Source organism: Solanum lycopersicum, chromosome 8, assembly GCF_036512215.1.
Source record: "Solanum lycopersicum chromosome 8, SLM_r2.1".
Classification (NCBI taxonomy): Eukaryota; Viridiplantae; Streptophyta; class Magnoliopsida; order Solanales; family Solanaceae; genus Solanum; species Solanum lycopersicum.
In genome coordinates this window covers 62358999-62377542 of record NC_090807.1, presented here as the reverse complement: position 1 = coordinate 62377542, position 18544 = coordinate 62358999, and the positions used below count along the sequence as shown (strand labels likewise).

General features: G+C 35.0%; 2 protein-coding genes across 3 annotated transcripts; one reads left to right on the top strand and one right to left on the bottom strand.

The window, feature by feature from the left end:
* Positions 1–8344, top strand: LOC101253217 (DEAD-box ATP-dependent RNA helicase 5). The gene is made up of 13 exons (XM_004245879.5): positions 1–669; positions 758–876; positions 2069–2176; positions 2458–2538; positions 3406–3484; positions 3984–4069; positions 4146–4202; positions 4401–4468; positions 5339–5407; positions 5591–5684; positions 6271–6435; positions 6542–6634; positions 7924–8344. The coding sequence occupies exons 1-13, from the start codon at positions 123–125 to the stop codon at positions 8017–8019; spliced, it is 1662 nt and encodes a 553-aa protein (XP_004245927.1). The 5' UTR covers positions 1–122; the 3' UTR covers positions 8020–8344.
* A 196-nt stretch (positions 8345–8540) lies between these two features.
* LOC101262140 (protein SENSITIVE TO UV 2) lies at positions 8541–17959 on the bottom strand. 2 transcript variants are annotated; one of them, XM_010327282.4, is made up of 12 exons: positions 17563–17959; positions 17373–17411; positions 16805–16887; positions 15338–15441; positions 14894–15228; positions 12892–12960; positions 11515–11597; positions 10711–11055; positions 10521–10627; positions 9827–9984; positions 9439–9626; positions 8541–9118 (listed from the first exon to the last, which is right to left on the bottom strand). In XM_010327282.4, the coding sequence occupies exons 1-12, from the start codon at positions 17896–17898 to the stop codon at positions 8854–8856; spliced, it is 2112 nt and encodes a 703-aa protein (XP_010325584.1). In that variant the 5' UTR covers positions 17899–17959; the 3' UTR covers positions 8541–8853. The 2 variants fall into 2 exon arrangements, with proteins under 2 accessions (XP_010325584.1, XP_004245959.2); XM_004245911.5 differs by having other exon boundaries at positions 9439–9635; positions 17563–17958.
* Between the last annotated feature and the right edge of the window lie 585 nt (positions 17960–18544).

Sequence of the window (18544 nt, the reverse complement as noted above, 5' to 3'; positions counted from 1 at the left end):
AATTTCACTAAAAACAGAGGTTTGTTTGGGAAATTCGGTAATAGCGAACTTCTATAAATACAACATCCATTTGTTTCCTTAAACCTTAGGGTTTTGCGATTTCGCCATAAATTTGAGCAGCCATGGTAGCAAAACAGTTAGATGACGAACCACAAACCCTCAACTATGAATCCAAATCTCACAAGAAACAGAAGAGAAAGCTTGAAGACGCTGAGGTTGAAGAAGTTGTTGTAGAATCCAAAAAAGAGAAAAAGAAGAAGAAGAAGCAGAAGCCGAAGCAAGAAGAAGATGGGTCCAATGGGAACACTGAAACTCTTGATGGGTCGAATGGAAATACTGAAATATTTGATGGGTCAGCTGAGTTATCGGAAAAGAAGAAGTCGAAGAAGGAGAAGAAGAGTAAGGTAAAGGAAGGGAATTTGGATGATGGGTCGGATGTTACTGTTGTTAATGGGAAGGTTAAAGAAAGTAGTACAAATGTGGTGGTTACGGGTAAGGGTGCTAATGAGTTAAAGTACAAAGCTTTAGAGAAGTTTGTGGATGCAGGGCTTCCAAGTGAGGTGTTGGAATGTTGTAAGAATTTTGAGAAACCATCACCAATTCAATCTCATTCATGGCCTTTTCTTTTAGATGGGCGTGATTTCATTGGCATAGCTAGAACTGGATCAGGTATAACATTTGAATTGAGTTCTTTTTAGTGCGGTAGTAGGCTATGGTTTATGGATTTTTCAGTTAAATTATATTTTTGTTTGATCAGGTAAGACATTGGCTTTTGGTATTCCGGCTATTATGCACATCACGACTGAGCGGAAGAGTAAGAAGTCTAAGAATCCTGTTTGCCTTGTGCTTTCACCTACAAGAGAGTTAGCTCAACAAGTATGTTCTTCAAATCTACACCTGGACTGTTTAAAGTTGTTTGCTTTCTTGCATTATTGGTATTTTACTGATTCTGTTGTGTGAGTTTGATTTCACTTGAAGTAATGTTTCACTTACTGAATAGCGTTGTCACTCATCAAAAGCTTGAACTTTGTAGTTCTTTTTCAAATTTAGCATGGTAAAGGGAAAATGAATGTTTTATTTCATGTTTTCAATGAGTAGACTAGTAATCGTTTTCTGTGGCATCATGGTTATAATGTGAATGTGTTCTTAGTATATATTCAATAAGTTTCTAATCTATTCAGTTTCCAATTGCGTACAAATGCATTTGTGTTCACGTGTTCCAAGAATTTTCCACCTTATACTTCTCTATATAATCACATTTGTCCAGTGCCTCCTCCTCATTGCAAAGTCTTCATAGCCAGTTCAGGAGGAGAATGTTCCGTGGCCTTATATTATTGACTTCCAAGCCTACTTGCTTCTTACTGGTGATCACTGTTCCCCACATAGCCTAAATGAAAGACTTCTTAGTTGTTTCCGTGCCACTGAATATTCCTGTTTAATTTGTTGCTTCTTTTATGCATCTTGTTAGGTATTGAAATAGAGACATAGTTCAAGTAGGGGTGCATCCAAAACACTAATGATTAGAACCTCCATCCCAAGGACAAGTACATTTGTTAGTCTCTTGTCTCACTTTTCAGTCATTCCTTCCTAGTATTCTCTGTGATTGACATCCAAACAGTATACCTAAATATTTAGTTGGTAATAGTCCCACATTGCATCCTAGTAAATCTTCCTACTGTCGGATATTGAGAACCTTGTCTGTGTCTCTTAGTGTAATTTATGTTTACACCTGATATTTATTGCTTCAAAGAGCAATAGAAAAGTAAGAAAACTATATGTGAAGACAGTTTTATTGCTTTTCTATTGCTCTAACTTCTAAGAGTAGGGGAAAATCATCTGGTCCCAATTACCAAGATACAACCTTATACTGTGCATAATAAATTGTAGAAGGCTAATTTATGTGAGTTTTTAGTTCTAGATGTCTTGTAGTATCTTCCCAGAGTGTCTTTCAACTCCTGCCTTATGCTTTCTTTTATTAAATCAATATGCATGTTTTGCCTTGTGTTCTCAAATACAAAATGCCAATGCATATTTTATTCTTTATTGATAACTTTCTCTTTTATAATAGATATCAGATGTTCTCTGTGAGGCTGGGAAGCCTACTGGTGTGCAGTCAGTTTGTCTATATGGCGGAGTTGATAAGCACCATCAAAAGGCTTCTCTTAGATCTGGCGTGGTAAGATTCTTTGATTTTACTCTTTCTGAATTTTTTATTGCAATGAGTTCTTAAATGATGATTTTTTCTAAGATTCTTTTATATTTACTCGTTCTGAATTTATTATTGCAATGAGTCTTGGATGATGATTTTTTCAGTATCATATAATTAATATCTAAGTTAATTTAAGGTCTTATGGTTGCTTGCTTTCTTAGACTTTTTAATGGATGTTACACGTGCTTCACACATGTCATACTTGAAGTTTTCTTGTCGGCACCTCAGATCATATCCTATGCTTGCAGGATATTGTTATTGGAACCCCTGGTCGTTTGCAAGATCTGATGGAAATGGGAGCTTGCAATTTAAAAGAGGTTTCTTTTGTGGTGAGTGCTTTTATGGCCTTCATTTATGTTTGGACTTTCAGGATCTTTGATGAAGTCTGAGTATGCATGATGTCATGGAAGTTTATTTGGTCAACTAGTGTAGATAGTTTGGATGCTTTTGTTCTGCATTTTTGGTCATCTAATTTGTGTAAGTACTTTTTGATTTTATTTTATTATTTAGTTTAGGAGTAGTATTTTCCCTTTTTTTTTCCGGGTAATCTCAAGTTGTTGAACATGAACTTTGTGAGGTATTTAAAATGTAGGTCTTGTTTGAAATACAGGCTGAAAATATGCCTGATAATCACCTTTTGTCGTTAACATTCTGTTTAGCATCTTTGTACTATTACTTGACTGTTTGCGGAGTTTATCTTTAGGGTTACTTGAATGTCTTGGTAGTTGATGCTAGAAAATATACAGATGTACATATTTCTGTAGCTTAGCTGTTGTAGAACTTACAAACGATATGCTTTTAATGGCCCAAAGCTTTGCCATTTTTTATTCTGGATCATCATAAACTGAACCAATATCCTTCATTTTCAGCTTATTCAGAGACAAACTGGCACTTGAATAAGAGCCTTCAAATTAGCTCCATGTAATAAATGTTTCAAAGTTACCATGATAGGGTGACTACTGTCATGTGACAGAAGAAAGCATATAGATTGTATTATCCTTCATTTTTTGTAATGTGATCAGAAATTAAGAAATAGAACTGTTTCTATTTATCTTGATTCCATGACATGTTCATGAGATAACTTCTTAAATATGATTTGATTTTTTCCCCTATGTAGTATGAACTTAATATAAATGTGGTACACATTAACTGTCATGCTCCTTTACCTTTGTCTGATGTTACTAATATTGCTACAGGTGCTAGATGAAGCTGATCGCATGCTTGATTTAGGTTTTGAACCAGCGGTCCGTGCCATATTAAGCCAAACATGCTCTGGTATGAATAATGCCCTCTACGTTTGGTTCCATCACTTGAATTCTTAAAGCTGGAGCTTTGATGGACATCTCATTATATAGACTTAGCCTGCTTAGTGTCTTTTTTTTTTAAAATGAAATGTTTGGATCTGAATGTCTTTCATAGCTTATTGTATTATCTCCAAGTACCCTTTTTTAACCTCAGTAAAAATATATATGCCCCAATGAGACATTTTGTAGTTTCACTTCCGATCCATTTTGTAAATGAAGTACATCCATATGTTAAAGTTTGTTTTTGTTTCATTTTTTCAGTATATAGTAATACCAAAAAAGTATTTTTTTTAAAAAAGTTGAATCTTGTGAATGTTTCAAGTCTTGTAGTGTTTTGATTCATATCCTCATCCTCCCACATTATGGTAGGACTTTGTTACTTGTTTTTTGCACTTCATATATAGCTAGATGAAGTTTAAATTGTGTACATGCATTTTTTGTGTCCATTTAAGTTCCATCAAATTGTGCAGTTCGGCAGATGGTTATGTTCAGTGCTACATGGCCTCCGGAAGTTCATCAATTAGCTCAAGAGTTCATGGATCCCAATCCAATCAAGGTCTCATTTACCATTCAGAATATATTCTCAAATTTGTTTTGGTTCCTTTCCCGGCTTAAAACTGAAGTCTGTTCAGGTAGTTGTAGGTTCAGAAGATTTGGCTGCCAACCATGATGTCATGCAAATTGTTGAGGTAAACTGCGTTATAGAAATTCTAAGGACTTGTTAGATGCATTTTTCTTTCCAACTCTTTCATATTGTTGCCTCCCTTCTAGCCAATAGATCAATAGAGAGCCAAAATTAAAATTCAAAGAGCAAATAGGAGAAGACTTATAAGTTCATCTCCATTTCTTCCTACTGAATTGCCTGTCCACTTCCTTTTACATCGTAGGTCTTGGAAGATCGAGCACGGGATGAGCGTTTACAATGTTTGCTGGAAAAATACCACAAGTCTAGAAGGTATCTTAACAAAAATTTCTGCCAACACATTTCTAATATCATATATCTCTAAAGCCTGCGTTCGTTGTCTCTTGCTGACATCCATAAATCTTCCTATAATATAGTATATGAATAATGATATTCATGTATTAGGTCTTTGCGTGTGGTTTTAATATCCTGCTTTCTTACCTGTGTACAAAGTAGGCTTGTAATTCTCTTGTACTTGTAGGAATTGAATGGATTGCTTTTTTCCTGTTAAGTCAACTAGAACAGTTCTCTTTATTTTAAAATCACTCTTAAGTGACTTAAGTGCAAAGAGACTAGACCAGCACCGCCTTTGTGCCTGTGTTCAATATTTACTTGCCTTTCTCATAAAAAGTCTGAAAATGATTATCTGCCCATGTGTGGTTGCTAATTTCTATTGGTGCCCAATGTTGTCTAAACACAGTCCTCTGGTGTCCCCCTATGTTTATTTAGATGGTTGACCAAGTGAGGGGTAGCCTAAAAGTAGTGGTTCTATTTTTCTACTAGGAGGTAGTATGTTTATCGAACCATGGGGCACGGGGGAAGTGCATTCTCTCTCTCTGTCACGCGCGCGCACACACACACACTCTATCATCTCCTCTTCCTTTTTTCTTTTCAAAATCATATTGTGGATGAGTTCATTGTACTTGCTCAGCGGATTTCCGTTGTTGTATCATTCTTCTTTAATTCCTTATCCATTGTCTAGCACAGTTGTTCTTCGTAGCAATGGTTTTAGACATTCCTCAATCATCAGTTATTGGGGATAGTGTTTGCATTATTTCTGTCCTGTTTGGCGTTTAACCTTGGTATTTGATTTTTTGGACTCTTTATAATGGATGCTTACAAGAGGTTGCAAACTTTGAACAGGAATAGAGTATTGGTGTTTGTTTTATACAAGAAGGAAGCATCTCGTGTAGAAATTATGCTACAGAAAAGGTAATTCTATTGCTATTCTGTTTAGTTGTGAAACATTAGATTCCTATGTCTAGCTTCTAATTACTTGCTGATAATAATATAATACATGTTCCAACTAATTTGACCCTGGCAACATTGGTACATGTAGTATTGTGTATCATATCTGGTTTACATTTTGTAATGTTTAAAGTGTCTTTGCCTCAGGGGTTGGAAAGTTGTCTCTATAAGTGGTGACAAGCAACAACATGCTCGTACTAAGGCCCTGTCACTCTTCAAGGATGGAAGCTGTCCTCTACTGGTACACACTGTTTTCCTATCATCATCTTTGTTTCCACGTCCAGTGATGTTTATTTGATAGGTAGACTAACAGGATAGAATCTCAAGAAGATGCAAACCATGAAGGCCAACTAATTAAGCATATAGGAACCAAAGAAAATGTGCTTTTAATAAAGAAGAACCTCAGATGTGTTTTTATACTCTTGACTAAAACCACTGATATTGCTATATTTTTGGTTTTGTTTTATCATATACTAATTTACATCAGTTTATTCTTTGACTAAACCTGATCTGTATTGTTGGAGTTCTCATTTCTAGCCAATCCTCTTCCGTCCAAGAATAATAGGATGCTTACTCTTTTTTCCCCATTAAAATGTTTTGCAAGATTTTGCTTCTTCGGTTCTTCCTCATTCCTGCAAGATATATTTCCCAAACTTTCGATGACATCTATTTGTGTTGCTCTGGTGCTGGCTGGGAATTGTGTTGTGACTTCCGGTTGAATTTGGATCGACTGTTCATGAATGATCTTGCTGTGTTTGCTCATTTTTCTTCCGTGCGTGTTGAAACATGCTAAAGCCTCATTAACATAATTGTTTATGCTTCTGCAGATAGCTACTGATGTAGCTGCTCGAGGGCTTGATATACCTGATGTTGAAGTTGTGATAAATTATAGCTTCCCTTTGACAACAGAGGATTATGTTCATAGAATTGGAAGAACTGGAAGGGCTGGTAAAAAAGGTGTAGCTCATACATTCTTCACTAAAGATAACAAGGTACTGTTTGGCTGATCTTTAGGATAGAGAACTCACTTTTATTTTCTTATACTATTGTCTCAGTGCTTTGCTAGTTTGATTCTTACATCGAGCCTGTCTATCACAGGGACTTTCTGGGGAGTTGATAAATGTCCTCAGAGAAGCTGGACAGACTGTTCCAGCTGCCCTTCTTAACTTTGGAACCCATGTAAAGAAAAAGGTAAGCTTTCTATTTGCATATTGGCTATTGCGTATGATTTGAAATGCAAATGTATTAGAGGGTGTTCGGATTGGCTTAAAAGTTGGTCAAACCTACGTTTAAGTCAGTTTTTGACTTCTGGAAGTATTTGACAAAAATAATAATAACTTAAAATAAGTCAAAAAATGGCGTAAAATAAGTTAGAAAGTGTTTGGCAAGGTTAAAAATAACTTAAAAACCTTATTTTTTGTCTTAAAAGTCATTTCAATTTTGACTTTTTATTTGACTTAAAACTACTTTTTTTTAAGCCAATCCAAAAAGGATTTTATAGTTTTCCTAAATTTCAGCATCTCATTTTGGAAGAAATTATTGTTCCTCACACAACTGACACAAGGATTTGCCTAATTCTTGATATCCTAGTAGCTGTATTTGTCTTTACATGTCATGCTTGCATTGCAAGTAGAATCTATTCAAAAAAGAAGGATCTTATGTGGCTTGGCCCAAACTAAGAAACAAAGTATCATGTCGTGTTATGTTCTTGGCAGGAAGCCCAGAATGTTATTAGCAGCTGCTTGTGCATAGTCTTAACAACATAGTATCTATAAATAGGGGTGTCAAATGAACGGTTCAAAATGAGTTGTTAGTAAATGTGAACTGCCCAAAATTTACATTGGCTGAAATGAGTTGGGCAGATGGGCTTAAAACCATCTCCATTAACTAGTACAAAAGTAACTTGGGCTGAAAGGGACTAAACAAATCTTGACCCAATTCCCCCATTTCTTACTATGTTCTTAGTCTATTTGTTCATGTACCTAACAAAATTTGTCTTTATTTATGGCTATTTGGCTAATCTATAACGTATCGAAATATAATATTTTTTTTTGTTTTAAAAACACTTTTGACAAGATTCCTCATTGATCAATTTAAACACCTACTTATCAACCCAATGATTGGATGGACCGAATTAGGAGGGTCAAAATTGCCGAGTTTATAAATGGGCTGGTAAAAATTGAGTGAGACCGAGCCTAAGGAGTTGCGTTTTCCTGGGATAATTTTGCAACCTAATTACAATAACAGTTTGGATATCCACAAGATGGTGAAGCAACAATGTATTACTACAAAAAGTTATACTTTGTGATTGCGTGTTTTCTTGCTGGCACAATTTGTTTGATTGAGACTGATGAATAGATCTACTACACATGCCTTCCTGTTAGTAATTGTCAACTGTTGAATCTTATTTCTCCACCCGCATTGCTAGTTTTCTATTGCTGCACATGTTCTTTGTTACATTGTTGAGTTGCAATTTACAGGAGTCCAAGCTCTATGGTGCTCATTTTAGAGAAATTGATGCAAATGCTCCAAAGGCCACCAAAATAAAATTTGGTGATTCTGATAATGAAGATTGAGAAAACGAATATCAATTGTGCCAGTTTGTCATTGAGTTGTAGCAGCAGTGTAGCACAACTCCTTTGAATTGGTTCCAAGCTTCACCGTCCTGACACTACAGAATCATTTGGTGGATACACGCAGTAGTGGATCGTTGTGAGAAGAGTGCAAGAGATGATGTCCCACAGCTATGTGCTCATGTCTAAATTTATTGCACTGCAGTGTTCTAGATAATAGTGTTTTAGAATCTTACTATTCTTTTATGTAATTCGTTTCATTACCAGAATACAAATGTTAACTCTTAAATGACTGATTGTATATTTATTGCACCTTACAATTGCTGGAGATGGGATTCTGTGCTATAAGTTTAGTATTAACTTCTGTCCTACACTCAAAAAAAGTGGAGACTTGCTTGCTTAGGTTTGCAAGTAGATTGAAAAAGTTGGTGTAACAAAGACTACATCACAAATGTACTTTTCATCTTTTGCATTGGACAGTATGAGCGCGATCTATAAACTGCCACTCCTAGGAAAAAGTTGCATTCTGCAATGTCCCCCATGGGGAAACTGCTTCATCTCTGAAGCTCTAACATTATATATTTAATGCAATTGCGAACATTATTCTTCAGCCAATGACATACATTAGAAATATATATACAGAAAAACCGATACAACACCTTATACATGAGGGTGATCGGTAATGCAACTTTTACAGACAACCTATTCGAAGGGATCTCAGCACATAAGCTGCAACGTTGCTCCATGCCCATTCTTGTCATAGTATCATCATACTCGATAGCTCCATGGGCGGTTTTCTTCAAGCATGTATGCACAGCAAAAGTTTTCATGCTTCTTTCATTGGTTGCTACCTCCAAGAAACGTGAACACTCTTCTTCTCAACACCTGAGCTAAATCTACGATTTCAGATTCCCTAATCTGCCGAGACATACTGACATCCTGCCAAAAGAATGTGCGCTTACTGGATAATCTGTTTGTTACATCAACAGTCAAAGTGGCCTTCTCTCGACTGTTTGTTAATGCACGCAGAGCGTGGCTGGAGTACTTTGGATGTGAAACTAGTCTATTCAAGAGTATGAGTACCTCTCGAATCAGCAGAGTCCTGGCAAATAAGACAGAAAAGATTGAGAAAATGAAATTTCAATACAATCAAATTGAAAAATTACTTCGAAAATGCAAAGGTCCTTTCAGAAGATCTAAAAAAACAAAGCTAATTATGAGAATCAAGGAGGACTCAAACTCAAGGTGGTGAACAAGTGGGTTGTCAAACTAAAAAGTAAAAAAAGAAAGCATTTTGATGTTCAGTTTTAGATAATCATTGTGTACTTCACCACATGGAAACTCAAATAAACTAACTCCACTTCATGCATATATTTGGAAGACTGAAATAAACCTCAAACACATTTAAGTGCCCAAAGATACCTCTCTTTGAATACTTCTGGCTGCTGAGCAGTATCTGATTCTTCTAGATCCAAATCGCATACTAAGCTTTGCAAAATAATTGCTGGGAAATCCTTTCCTCTTGGAAGCCCATAATTTAATAGAATTTCAACACCACATTTTCCGGATGATGCGAAGAAAGCTAGCAAAACAATAGTGTGCTTCCGAAGCTGCAGTTCCTGAATAATTAAAGAATCAAGATTCAAGGGTAACAAACAGCAGGAAGGGGTCAATTCCGTTCTTGGTAAATTCAAGACAAAATCCATGTTAAATACGCTAGCAGTGTTCAGAGGAGTTTAGAGAGAGAATGAAAATACGAAATGAGAAAAGGTGAGAAGATATGCTAATTGAAGTTAAATACTAGGCTTACCTCGGCATTACTTCCAGTGCAGGTGATACACTCTGCCAAACTCTCAAAGATCACACTGATTACGGAAAAAGTTGAACTCTCATTGGAATTGATGTCAACCATTCCACTGCCATCTCCCTCCATGAAACAGCTGCAGAATGAGGCCATTACTCTTGGACCTTTATTGAATAATATAGTCAGGTAAACCATTACACAAAGCAAAAACAAACTGCTAGTGATTTTGAGATGGATTAATTTCTCAGAAATAACCTTTATATCTTCATCAGAGTATATCTTACAATTAGCAGCAATCTACTACAACTACCACTGTGGTGCATGAGTAAAATACATTAAAATATAATGAAGTATTCTTCCTTAATAATAAACTTGGAGAAAATGCATCAATCTTTAACTTGGATCAGAAAGAATATATTGGCTTATTCTCCATAAGATAGTAGAGACACTGTAGGAAGAGAAAATATGATATAAATAACTAGAGACACTGTAGGAAGAGAAATATGATATAAATAACTAGAGACACTGTAGGAAGATAAATATGATATAAATAACAAGACGTGGTAGTTCAAGTAGTAAAAGCTACATATTGAACATTGAGGTGCAGTAAGCAAGTTCAAGAACAAACTTCCAGGAGCCAGATAACATCAAATTGATATATGAACATGTGCCCAACACGTGACCAAACATATGTGCTTACAATTCAGTAGCATATGAAGAAGATGCACAGTTTTCTTCTTTACATGCAAGCGGGCTCCCTTCTTCAATAATTTTACAATACTTTGGAATAGTATATCTGTTCCGTACCTATACAAAAGAGGAAATAGCATAAGCATATTACAGAGCTCCAAAAATATTCGCAAGCAAATAAGAGAAGGATATGAACTTACTTGTCCCTCTCCAAATAGGCATTACTTCTTGCAACAATCAGATTCATGACTGAAACTGCTTCAAGTCTTATATGTTCTACGTCATGAATCATGACAATTTCGCACATTAATTCAAACAGAGGAACGTAGTTGAAAGAAGATGATATCAAACAGCTAGATTCATAATTGATGAATCCTATTCTGGTGCAAGTTTCAAGAGTATTCACTCTCAGGCCATCAGTGTGGTCTTGATCAAATATTTTCTCAGCATGGACATGCGGCAGTCCTCTATTTCCAGGATATCCATATTCATACAGTTCTGACGCATTATTCCAACAAACAGGTCCGTCAACAACAATATTGTCCCTGATAGAGTACACTGGGAAGATCAAATCAAAGCACATAAAATATTCCTGGATCAGATGATAGAGACAATCTTTTCTCCTTTTTCCTTTCCTTTATTTATTTGTCTTAACTTTTTGAGGTTACGGAAACATCATTTACCCCAATAAGGAAATAGACAACTAGCACTAGTAAGAGAACAGAAAAACACTTGAAGATCTATCTTGAAATGTGAAGAATCAAATGACTGGAGAGACTAGTTTGCATGATAATCGGTGGATTCTAACTTTTGCTTCTGTTTTCTAATTGAGCTTCCTTATGAATCCAGACAAATGCAAGCTTCTTACACAAAGGGAATGGTTAAACAGTTGTCAAACACTTAAATCAAATCATTCTTCTGCATTGGTGCTAAAAGAATCCACGACAATATCTCAGAAACAGAATAGAGAAAGAAGAGCTTGCATTTGAGTAAGTAATATATACCTTTTACCAATTTTTCTTTCCATATTGAAAGTGAAACTCAAAACCTCTTGCAGTATATGCAAAGCCCTATGAATAATAGAAACCTGTATGGAATGAATAGTGTTATGAAGCTAGTGACAAGAAACTTCTATGGAATGATACAAATATGAAGCCTTTATGAATTCCCTTTTACTTCAACATGATACAGTAATCATTCAAAAGAACTATATAGCAGACCCCAACATGATTGGAACTGAGACATAGTTGTTGTAATCCTTCAAAGAAATTATTAAAAAAAAAAAAAAAAAAAAAACTTAGTAATCGATACATACTTATATTTTTAAATATATATCCTTTACTCTTAGAAGTTTTGTTGTTTGCATAGTTTTCTGCTCCTTGGCCAATCAGCCACCTCTCATCCGACTCTGATTTCCATAATACTCTCTTGCTCTTGCCGCAGGTCACTTGTTGAGTGGAAATTTTGGGTAGGATTTGAACCTCAATTCTAGATTATCAAGTTATAACTTATTTATGGAAGGTGGGGGTGAGGATCTTCATGGTGGGTGGGATCTCACTAGTGAATCAAAAATTGGATGTACAATGGATCTCACCCAAATCACCCTATCTATCCTCCTGTGGAGTTGAGAGTTCTGTCAGTATGTATCAGTCGCGTAGAAAGAAGGTGCATAACGAAGATTAGAATCTAAGTGGTAGAACAAAGAAGGTGAACTCGAACAGACCAGTTTGCCAATTGATGCAAACCGGTATAATAGGTGTGCGAGGCATATTCCAATGCAAAAAGTGGTCCCAACAATGATGTCCTTATCTTTCACTTGAAAGAAGAGAAGCAAATAGGCATAGTACCAGAAAGGATGAATTTGGAGTTTATCCTCAATCAAGAGCTACTTGAAAGTCAAGATAGATTTCACACACCTAGTACGTTAAGGATCGTGTCTCGTACTATTAAGATTTTCAGAAATATTCACAGAGCTTTCAAAAATTAAACCAAGATTTTTCACTTTTTAAGTTCATTAGGAAATTGTGTATACTGAAAAACGATTTTTCAAATAATTGCTAGAACTGTGGCCTACCAGCTTTCTTTCTCCTTTTCTTTTCAGGAATATGAGATGGATACAGCTTTGCAGGACTGAAAACTTTTTTCGTTGAGAATGGTAACAGGATCATACATCATCAGCACAAAGATATACTCAAACCCAAATTTACCATTCAAAAAGGAATATCATTGCTCTGATTACAAAAGTCTGCACTATTAACCTGGACGTTTTACTGAGATAAATGGATATTGCCATTAAAAAGTTTTACACGTTTAAAAATGTAAATTCCACATTAACAACTAAAGCAGAAGGAAATGATAAATATCAAAGCTTACAATCGCACATTTTTAAGATTGCAAAGACCAACCAACGCTTCTAACAAATCTTCGAATCTCACCATTTCATCATTAATCTACAAGATACAAGACCACAAATTATGAGAGCTCAACCCTACTAAGAGTCGAAGACAAAATAAGGTAAATAAGCTACGCATAGTATTTGCAAAATAAAAAGAAACGTGGTGCAGATCAAGTGTAGGAAAAGCCTTTTTAATGAAATAAAGGTACTCGGAAAAAACATTATTTATCTCATTTTATTGTAATTTTGTTGGAATTTCACCAAGTGGGAGAAAAATAGAACATAATGGAAGCAAAAGATCCATATAGGCGAGACTTCATAGTAAGGTTTTAGGTTTAGTCAGTACTTACATTAGGGTCCAATTTTTACTAAGAGTTTGTTTAGAGATTGTATGTCAGTTCAAAATGCAAAAAAAAAAAATCTTATGTTAGAGAACCTTAAACTATTGAATATTGGAAGTTTGGAATCACACGAGTTCAAGTGGAGCAAAATGGGTAGTGAAGATTCACATAGTTAGCCCCAACTGGTGTCGTATAAAAGCATAGTCACAAGAAGCAAAAGATCCATATAAAGAATAGCAACAAGTAATGATTAAGGTTTAATCAGGTTGGTACTCTTGTATATAGTAAGTCTTCGGTTGTTAAGAAATTTGTCAGTAGAAAATGGAAATACCCACTAATTAAGAGAATACCAATTTATAAATAATGTAAATGGATCCAAATTAAGTAAAACGGATAGTGAGGATTCACATAGCAAACCCAACTAGTTAGGGATTGAACCATACTTGTTATTGTTACTGATATTTTATACCTACATTATGAGAATAATATTCACTTCAAATGTTGATTGGTACTCTTTCCATTATTTCCCCATTATAAAGGAATTTATAAGAAGTTATTATGCAAGATTCCAAGAAAGAAAACTAAAACAATTAAATATAAAAGAAAGAACAAATTTTATATTTGACTAATCAAGTTACTATTTAACAAAAAAAAATAACTTGTTTGTTAATCTTAGGAACTCAAATATGTTATGATAGTGAATTCAAAACTAACCAAAGTCACACTTAAAATGCAATATGGAATGGAAAATAATTTAAATTGTCACTACAATCAGAATTGGTAAAATATAACTCATCCAGGTTAAATTTGCAATGTAAACATTTCAACTCATTATACTTTTGTATTGATGTATTAGAGAAACACTTGATAGAAAGCATTATTAATAATTATAAGCATATCAGACCCTCAAAAGTAGGAAGCTTTATGTTACTATGTTAGAATATTTTTTAAAATTTTAGGATAAGGTACTATTTAGTTCATAATAAAAATGATAATTTTGTGCTAAACGTATGAGCATTTTTGATAGTTTTTAGAACTTATGGGTTTAAGTCATGTTTCATTTTATTTTATTTTTTAAAAAAGTGAAACATCTTTCCAAAAACTATGAGCCAAATACATTTTGAAACTTCAATCCAAACTTCACCCAAATCTGGTTTACCAAAAATATTTGGCAATCTAGGGCCAACACTAGCTTAAGAGAGCAATTGTTTTGGTCAGCCCACTAATGTTTGCATTAGGGTAGGATGCTTACATCACACCCTTTGGGTTCGGCTCTTCCCCCCACCCTGCTAACGTGGGAGACTTTGTGCATTGGGCTTCCCCTTTTTTTAAGAGGGCAACTGCCTTTAATTTAAATGCATGACCAAAGCAAGTGTCAAGCAAAATATGAGAAAAAGGGTTCAAGCAAGTCAAAATAGGAAAATCTTAAATTCCAGTCCCTTAACTTCCTTTTTCGTGGTTGAGTTGAAAGTAAATAGTGAATGAGTAACAAATATAAGGAATACCAATTCATATAAAAGAAAAATCCGAAACATTGAGAGAGATCTATCATCTGGTTAATGATTGTTAGCATGCACATCTAGATAAACAAGAACCTGAAGGTGAAGTGTAGTCAAAGTGAAAAAAGATATCACTTAATGGATATACCTTGGTCAATACAGAGAAAAGATGAGACACTTTTGCACTCTCACCAGAATGAGTATACTGCAGATTATCCTTCAAAGAAATCTTTGACTCCACAATTGTCCTTAAGGGCAAACTCGTGTTTAGGTATCCAGAAAGGACACGGAAATCAACTTCACATGTCGCGTACAACTTTGAAATGAGAAGCCTTCCTAATCTTTGGCCACAAGACGAGCTCCATGCATCCAACAACTTGTTTCGAAGGCAAAAAGTATCAGATAAATTGTTTTCAGCTGATAAACTGGTAGATCTATCAGGTCTTTCAGTCTGGATCCCAACATCCTTAGAGGATATTGTACCTATGATTCAGCATGCAAGGAAGAATGGATGAGCAGATCATGAAAGAACTTATTTTCAGGAACCATGACATATAATTGATTTTAATTCCACATGTCAGTTTGAACTAACCAATTTTTGTGCTAGAGCCAATATGCTCATTCATAGAGCGTGTGTTTTGGAATTCGAGGGATTTTATTTGGTCTCCTTGGATGTTGAAACTCGAATCTACACTACTGTAAACACAGACGAGACCATAAAGCATGAGATTGATTAGGTTTTAACTGTCACTCGAATCATTCTGGAATGAGAATGATTAGGTTTTAACTGTCATGAGATTGACCTCATTTGCAGTGCAAGCAAATCATGACAGTTAAAACCTAATCATTCTCATTCCAGAATAACAAGGATAAAAGTCAAATTAAATGGATAAGGAAACTAGCAATCGAATATATATAACTCATATAAAGCATATTAGCAAAGATAAGAATTTTTCCAACGTTATGACTCCTTCAACTTTTACACACTACAAGAAGCAACCTTCACTAAAATTCTTCTATTTCCCTTTTAGTGTTCAACTGGGAAGTTTAAAGTTTCACCAAAAAACATGAGAAAGAACATGATATTGCATCACAAAGTTCCTTCCTAAGCACACAATATATGTATTTTTTCCCTAAAATTTCAAAACAATCAGCACAGTTGCAAAAGGTTTGGCACTTTGTCAACTAGCAGTAGAATGACACATGTGACCATGGTTTGTTACAAAGAAATTTTTTTGTACCAATTTTGATTCATAGGAACCTTAGAGAATGACATTACTAACTCTGATAAATAAATTTGATATCTTTTCTTCCAAAACCTTCTTAAAAGGAAATTTAAAACATTTTACATTCTATTCTTCAAGATATATTGTGCCCCTGATGCATATATTTCCTTGTTTTTCATCTCTTAGCATCTTTGTTGTTGAATTATAATTTGGAGATAATATGTAAATCTCCACCCTCTGAAATATAGCCATGCATTACACTTCTTTGTCATGTACCACACCAATGTGATAAAATGATTGGAATAATGCCACAATGAAAAGAGGTTCATTGCCGGACGAAAAGGGAGAAGAAATGACAAATTTTCATTTTATGAAATTGTAGAAGTTATTGAAACTAAACTTCTTATATAGTTTGTATTCACCTCCATTTAGATACTATCTCAATCGTGCATATTAACTAAGGTATAATCAAACTATCAAAGTGAAATAGGAACAACCGAAAATATAATATAACTTGCAACAAAAATGATACTAAAAGGATAGAGCAATAACATTATGAATAATATAGGCTAAGGAGTAGTTATATGATTTTGCATGCACATTGACAGAGGGAAGAAAAGGAATCTTATGAAGATTAGATTATTAAAAAATGTCTGGTTATTGCTTGTCGGATCAGGCTATCTCCTTATTATCTTATGTGGTACGTGCCTTAATCAAGAATAATTGTGGTCAACTTTTATTATGCATAAGCTATAGTATATCCTAGAAGAAGAACACCATAACCAAACTTTCCTGCAACTACCTGTCAAACACAAATTCCACTAGGCACTTACAGGTTCACAATCTTTGGAGGAGCAACCTTGAGTCTCTTCTCTTTCTTATCTCTTTCCTTTCTGAGCTTAATGCACTCTTGCTCCTGAAGCGGTGCAAAAGATCATTATCTACTAGGGAATTCTCATCAGAAATACATTGAAGACAACTTATGTCATAAAACAACTATACTACGTCTTCAGCATCTACTCAATGTCGATGTCATGCACATAAAGATTATCCATCAAGGTAAACCAGTGTAAAGAACGCTAACTGATAAGTCAAGTGATATGAATCAGACATAATCCAAGTGGAACCAGCTAAACAAATAGTACAACACAATGTGGGTGCTTAAAATTAAAAAGTTCCTTCAATGAGGTCATGCACTCAAGTGTTTGCTAACATCCATAACATGTAAAAGCAACTGTAATTCAATTACTGATTAAAATCAACTCAAACAGATACCTGATACCCTAATGCCTCTACAATCATATAGAAACCTTAGAAAAACATTTAAATTCCCGAACTCGAAAAATTCAAATTTTATACAGAATACACGAGAGGATTGATGGGTAGGGTATATGATCGTACCAAACGATTCCGCTCCTCTGAAATTCTACCAAGCTCCCTCTGCAATTAAAAAAAAATAGCCCAATCCATTCAAAGAACATTCTATATAATGGGAGGGTAAAAGTAGTCTACTGCCCAGCCAATTGATCAGAGAATGACTACTTCATTTATCAACATTACTATTAATTACATACTAGTGGCATTTTCTAACCTTCAAACTATCAATCTCTTCTTCTTTGGCATTGTGGGACCCGCCAGCAGGGAGATAGGAGCGGGCAGCGGCAGCGGCAGCGGAGAAAATGTCGACATCGGGTAACTGATTGAAACCTTTAGGAACTTCTGGAACTCTCTGAGACAAGTCCCGCGGAGGCGAATAGCTAACCTCGACGTACGACACCGCCGGATATGATTGCTGCAGCGGCGGCGGCGGTAGCGGCGGAGGTAGAAGGGATTTCTGAGTGGCGATGGACAATGCTTGCTCTTCAGCTTGAACAAGTTGGTCGACGAAATCTGCGTCCCATTCTTCGTCGAAACCCTCGTCCGCCATTGCTGTAAAGGTTTCTCTTTTTTTTTTCAGTTTATATTTTTCATCTGCTCGATTTCTCCATTTTCGCGCGCTTTGCCCCTTTTGTCAGAGTATTATTCGAAAAGAGACAGTAATTTAAGTGATATGTCAAAATGCTCCCAATAGTTTTTGGTATTTCCTTTTTCTTCCCCAAATGTTTCTTTTAGGTCATTTGTAGCCCATTAGATTTTTATTTGCTAAAAATGTTTTATTTAAAATACGTTAGCCATGAGATGTTTTGATCAAATATTTGAAAGATGTTATAAACAATTTATACTACAGTGAATGTCTAATTATGTGGAGTCCTTATAGATGATATAATTTAGGTAATAATTAAAATAATTTATCCTGATTTAAAGGAAATATGTCTTGAAGAGGTAAGGTGTTAAATTTAAAGTTAAAAATGTGTTTACTCTTATGTCTTGGGCTACTTACCATGACAGTATCAAATATATTTTAAGTGTAAAGTTAAATATCAACTCGAGTTCGTCTCTTAGGAATTGAAAATTTTGATAACTAACTACTAAAATAGTGAATAATGTTTAAGATATTGTGAATAAGAAGTTCCTCGTGTTAATAGTCAATTTTGTTTGGTATGTGTGGTATTGGTTTGGGTCTAGTTAATTAT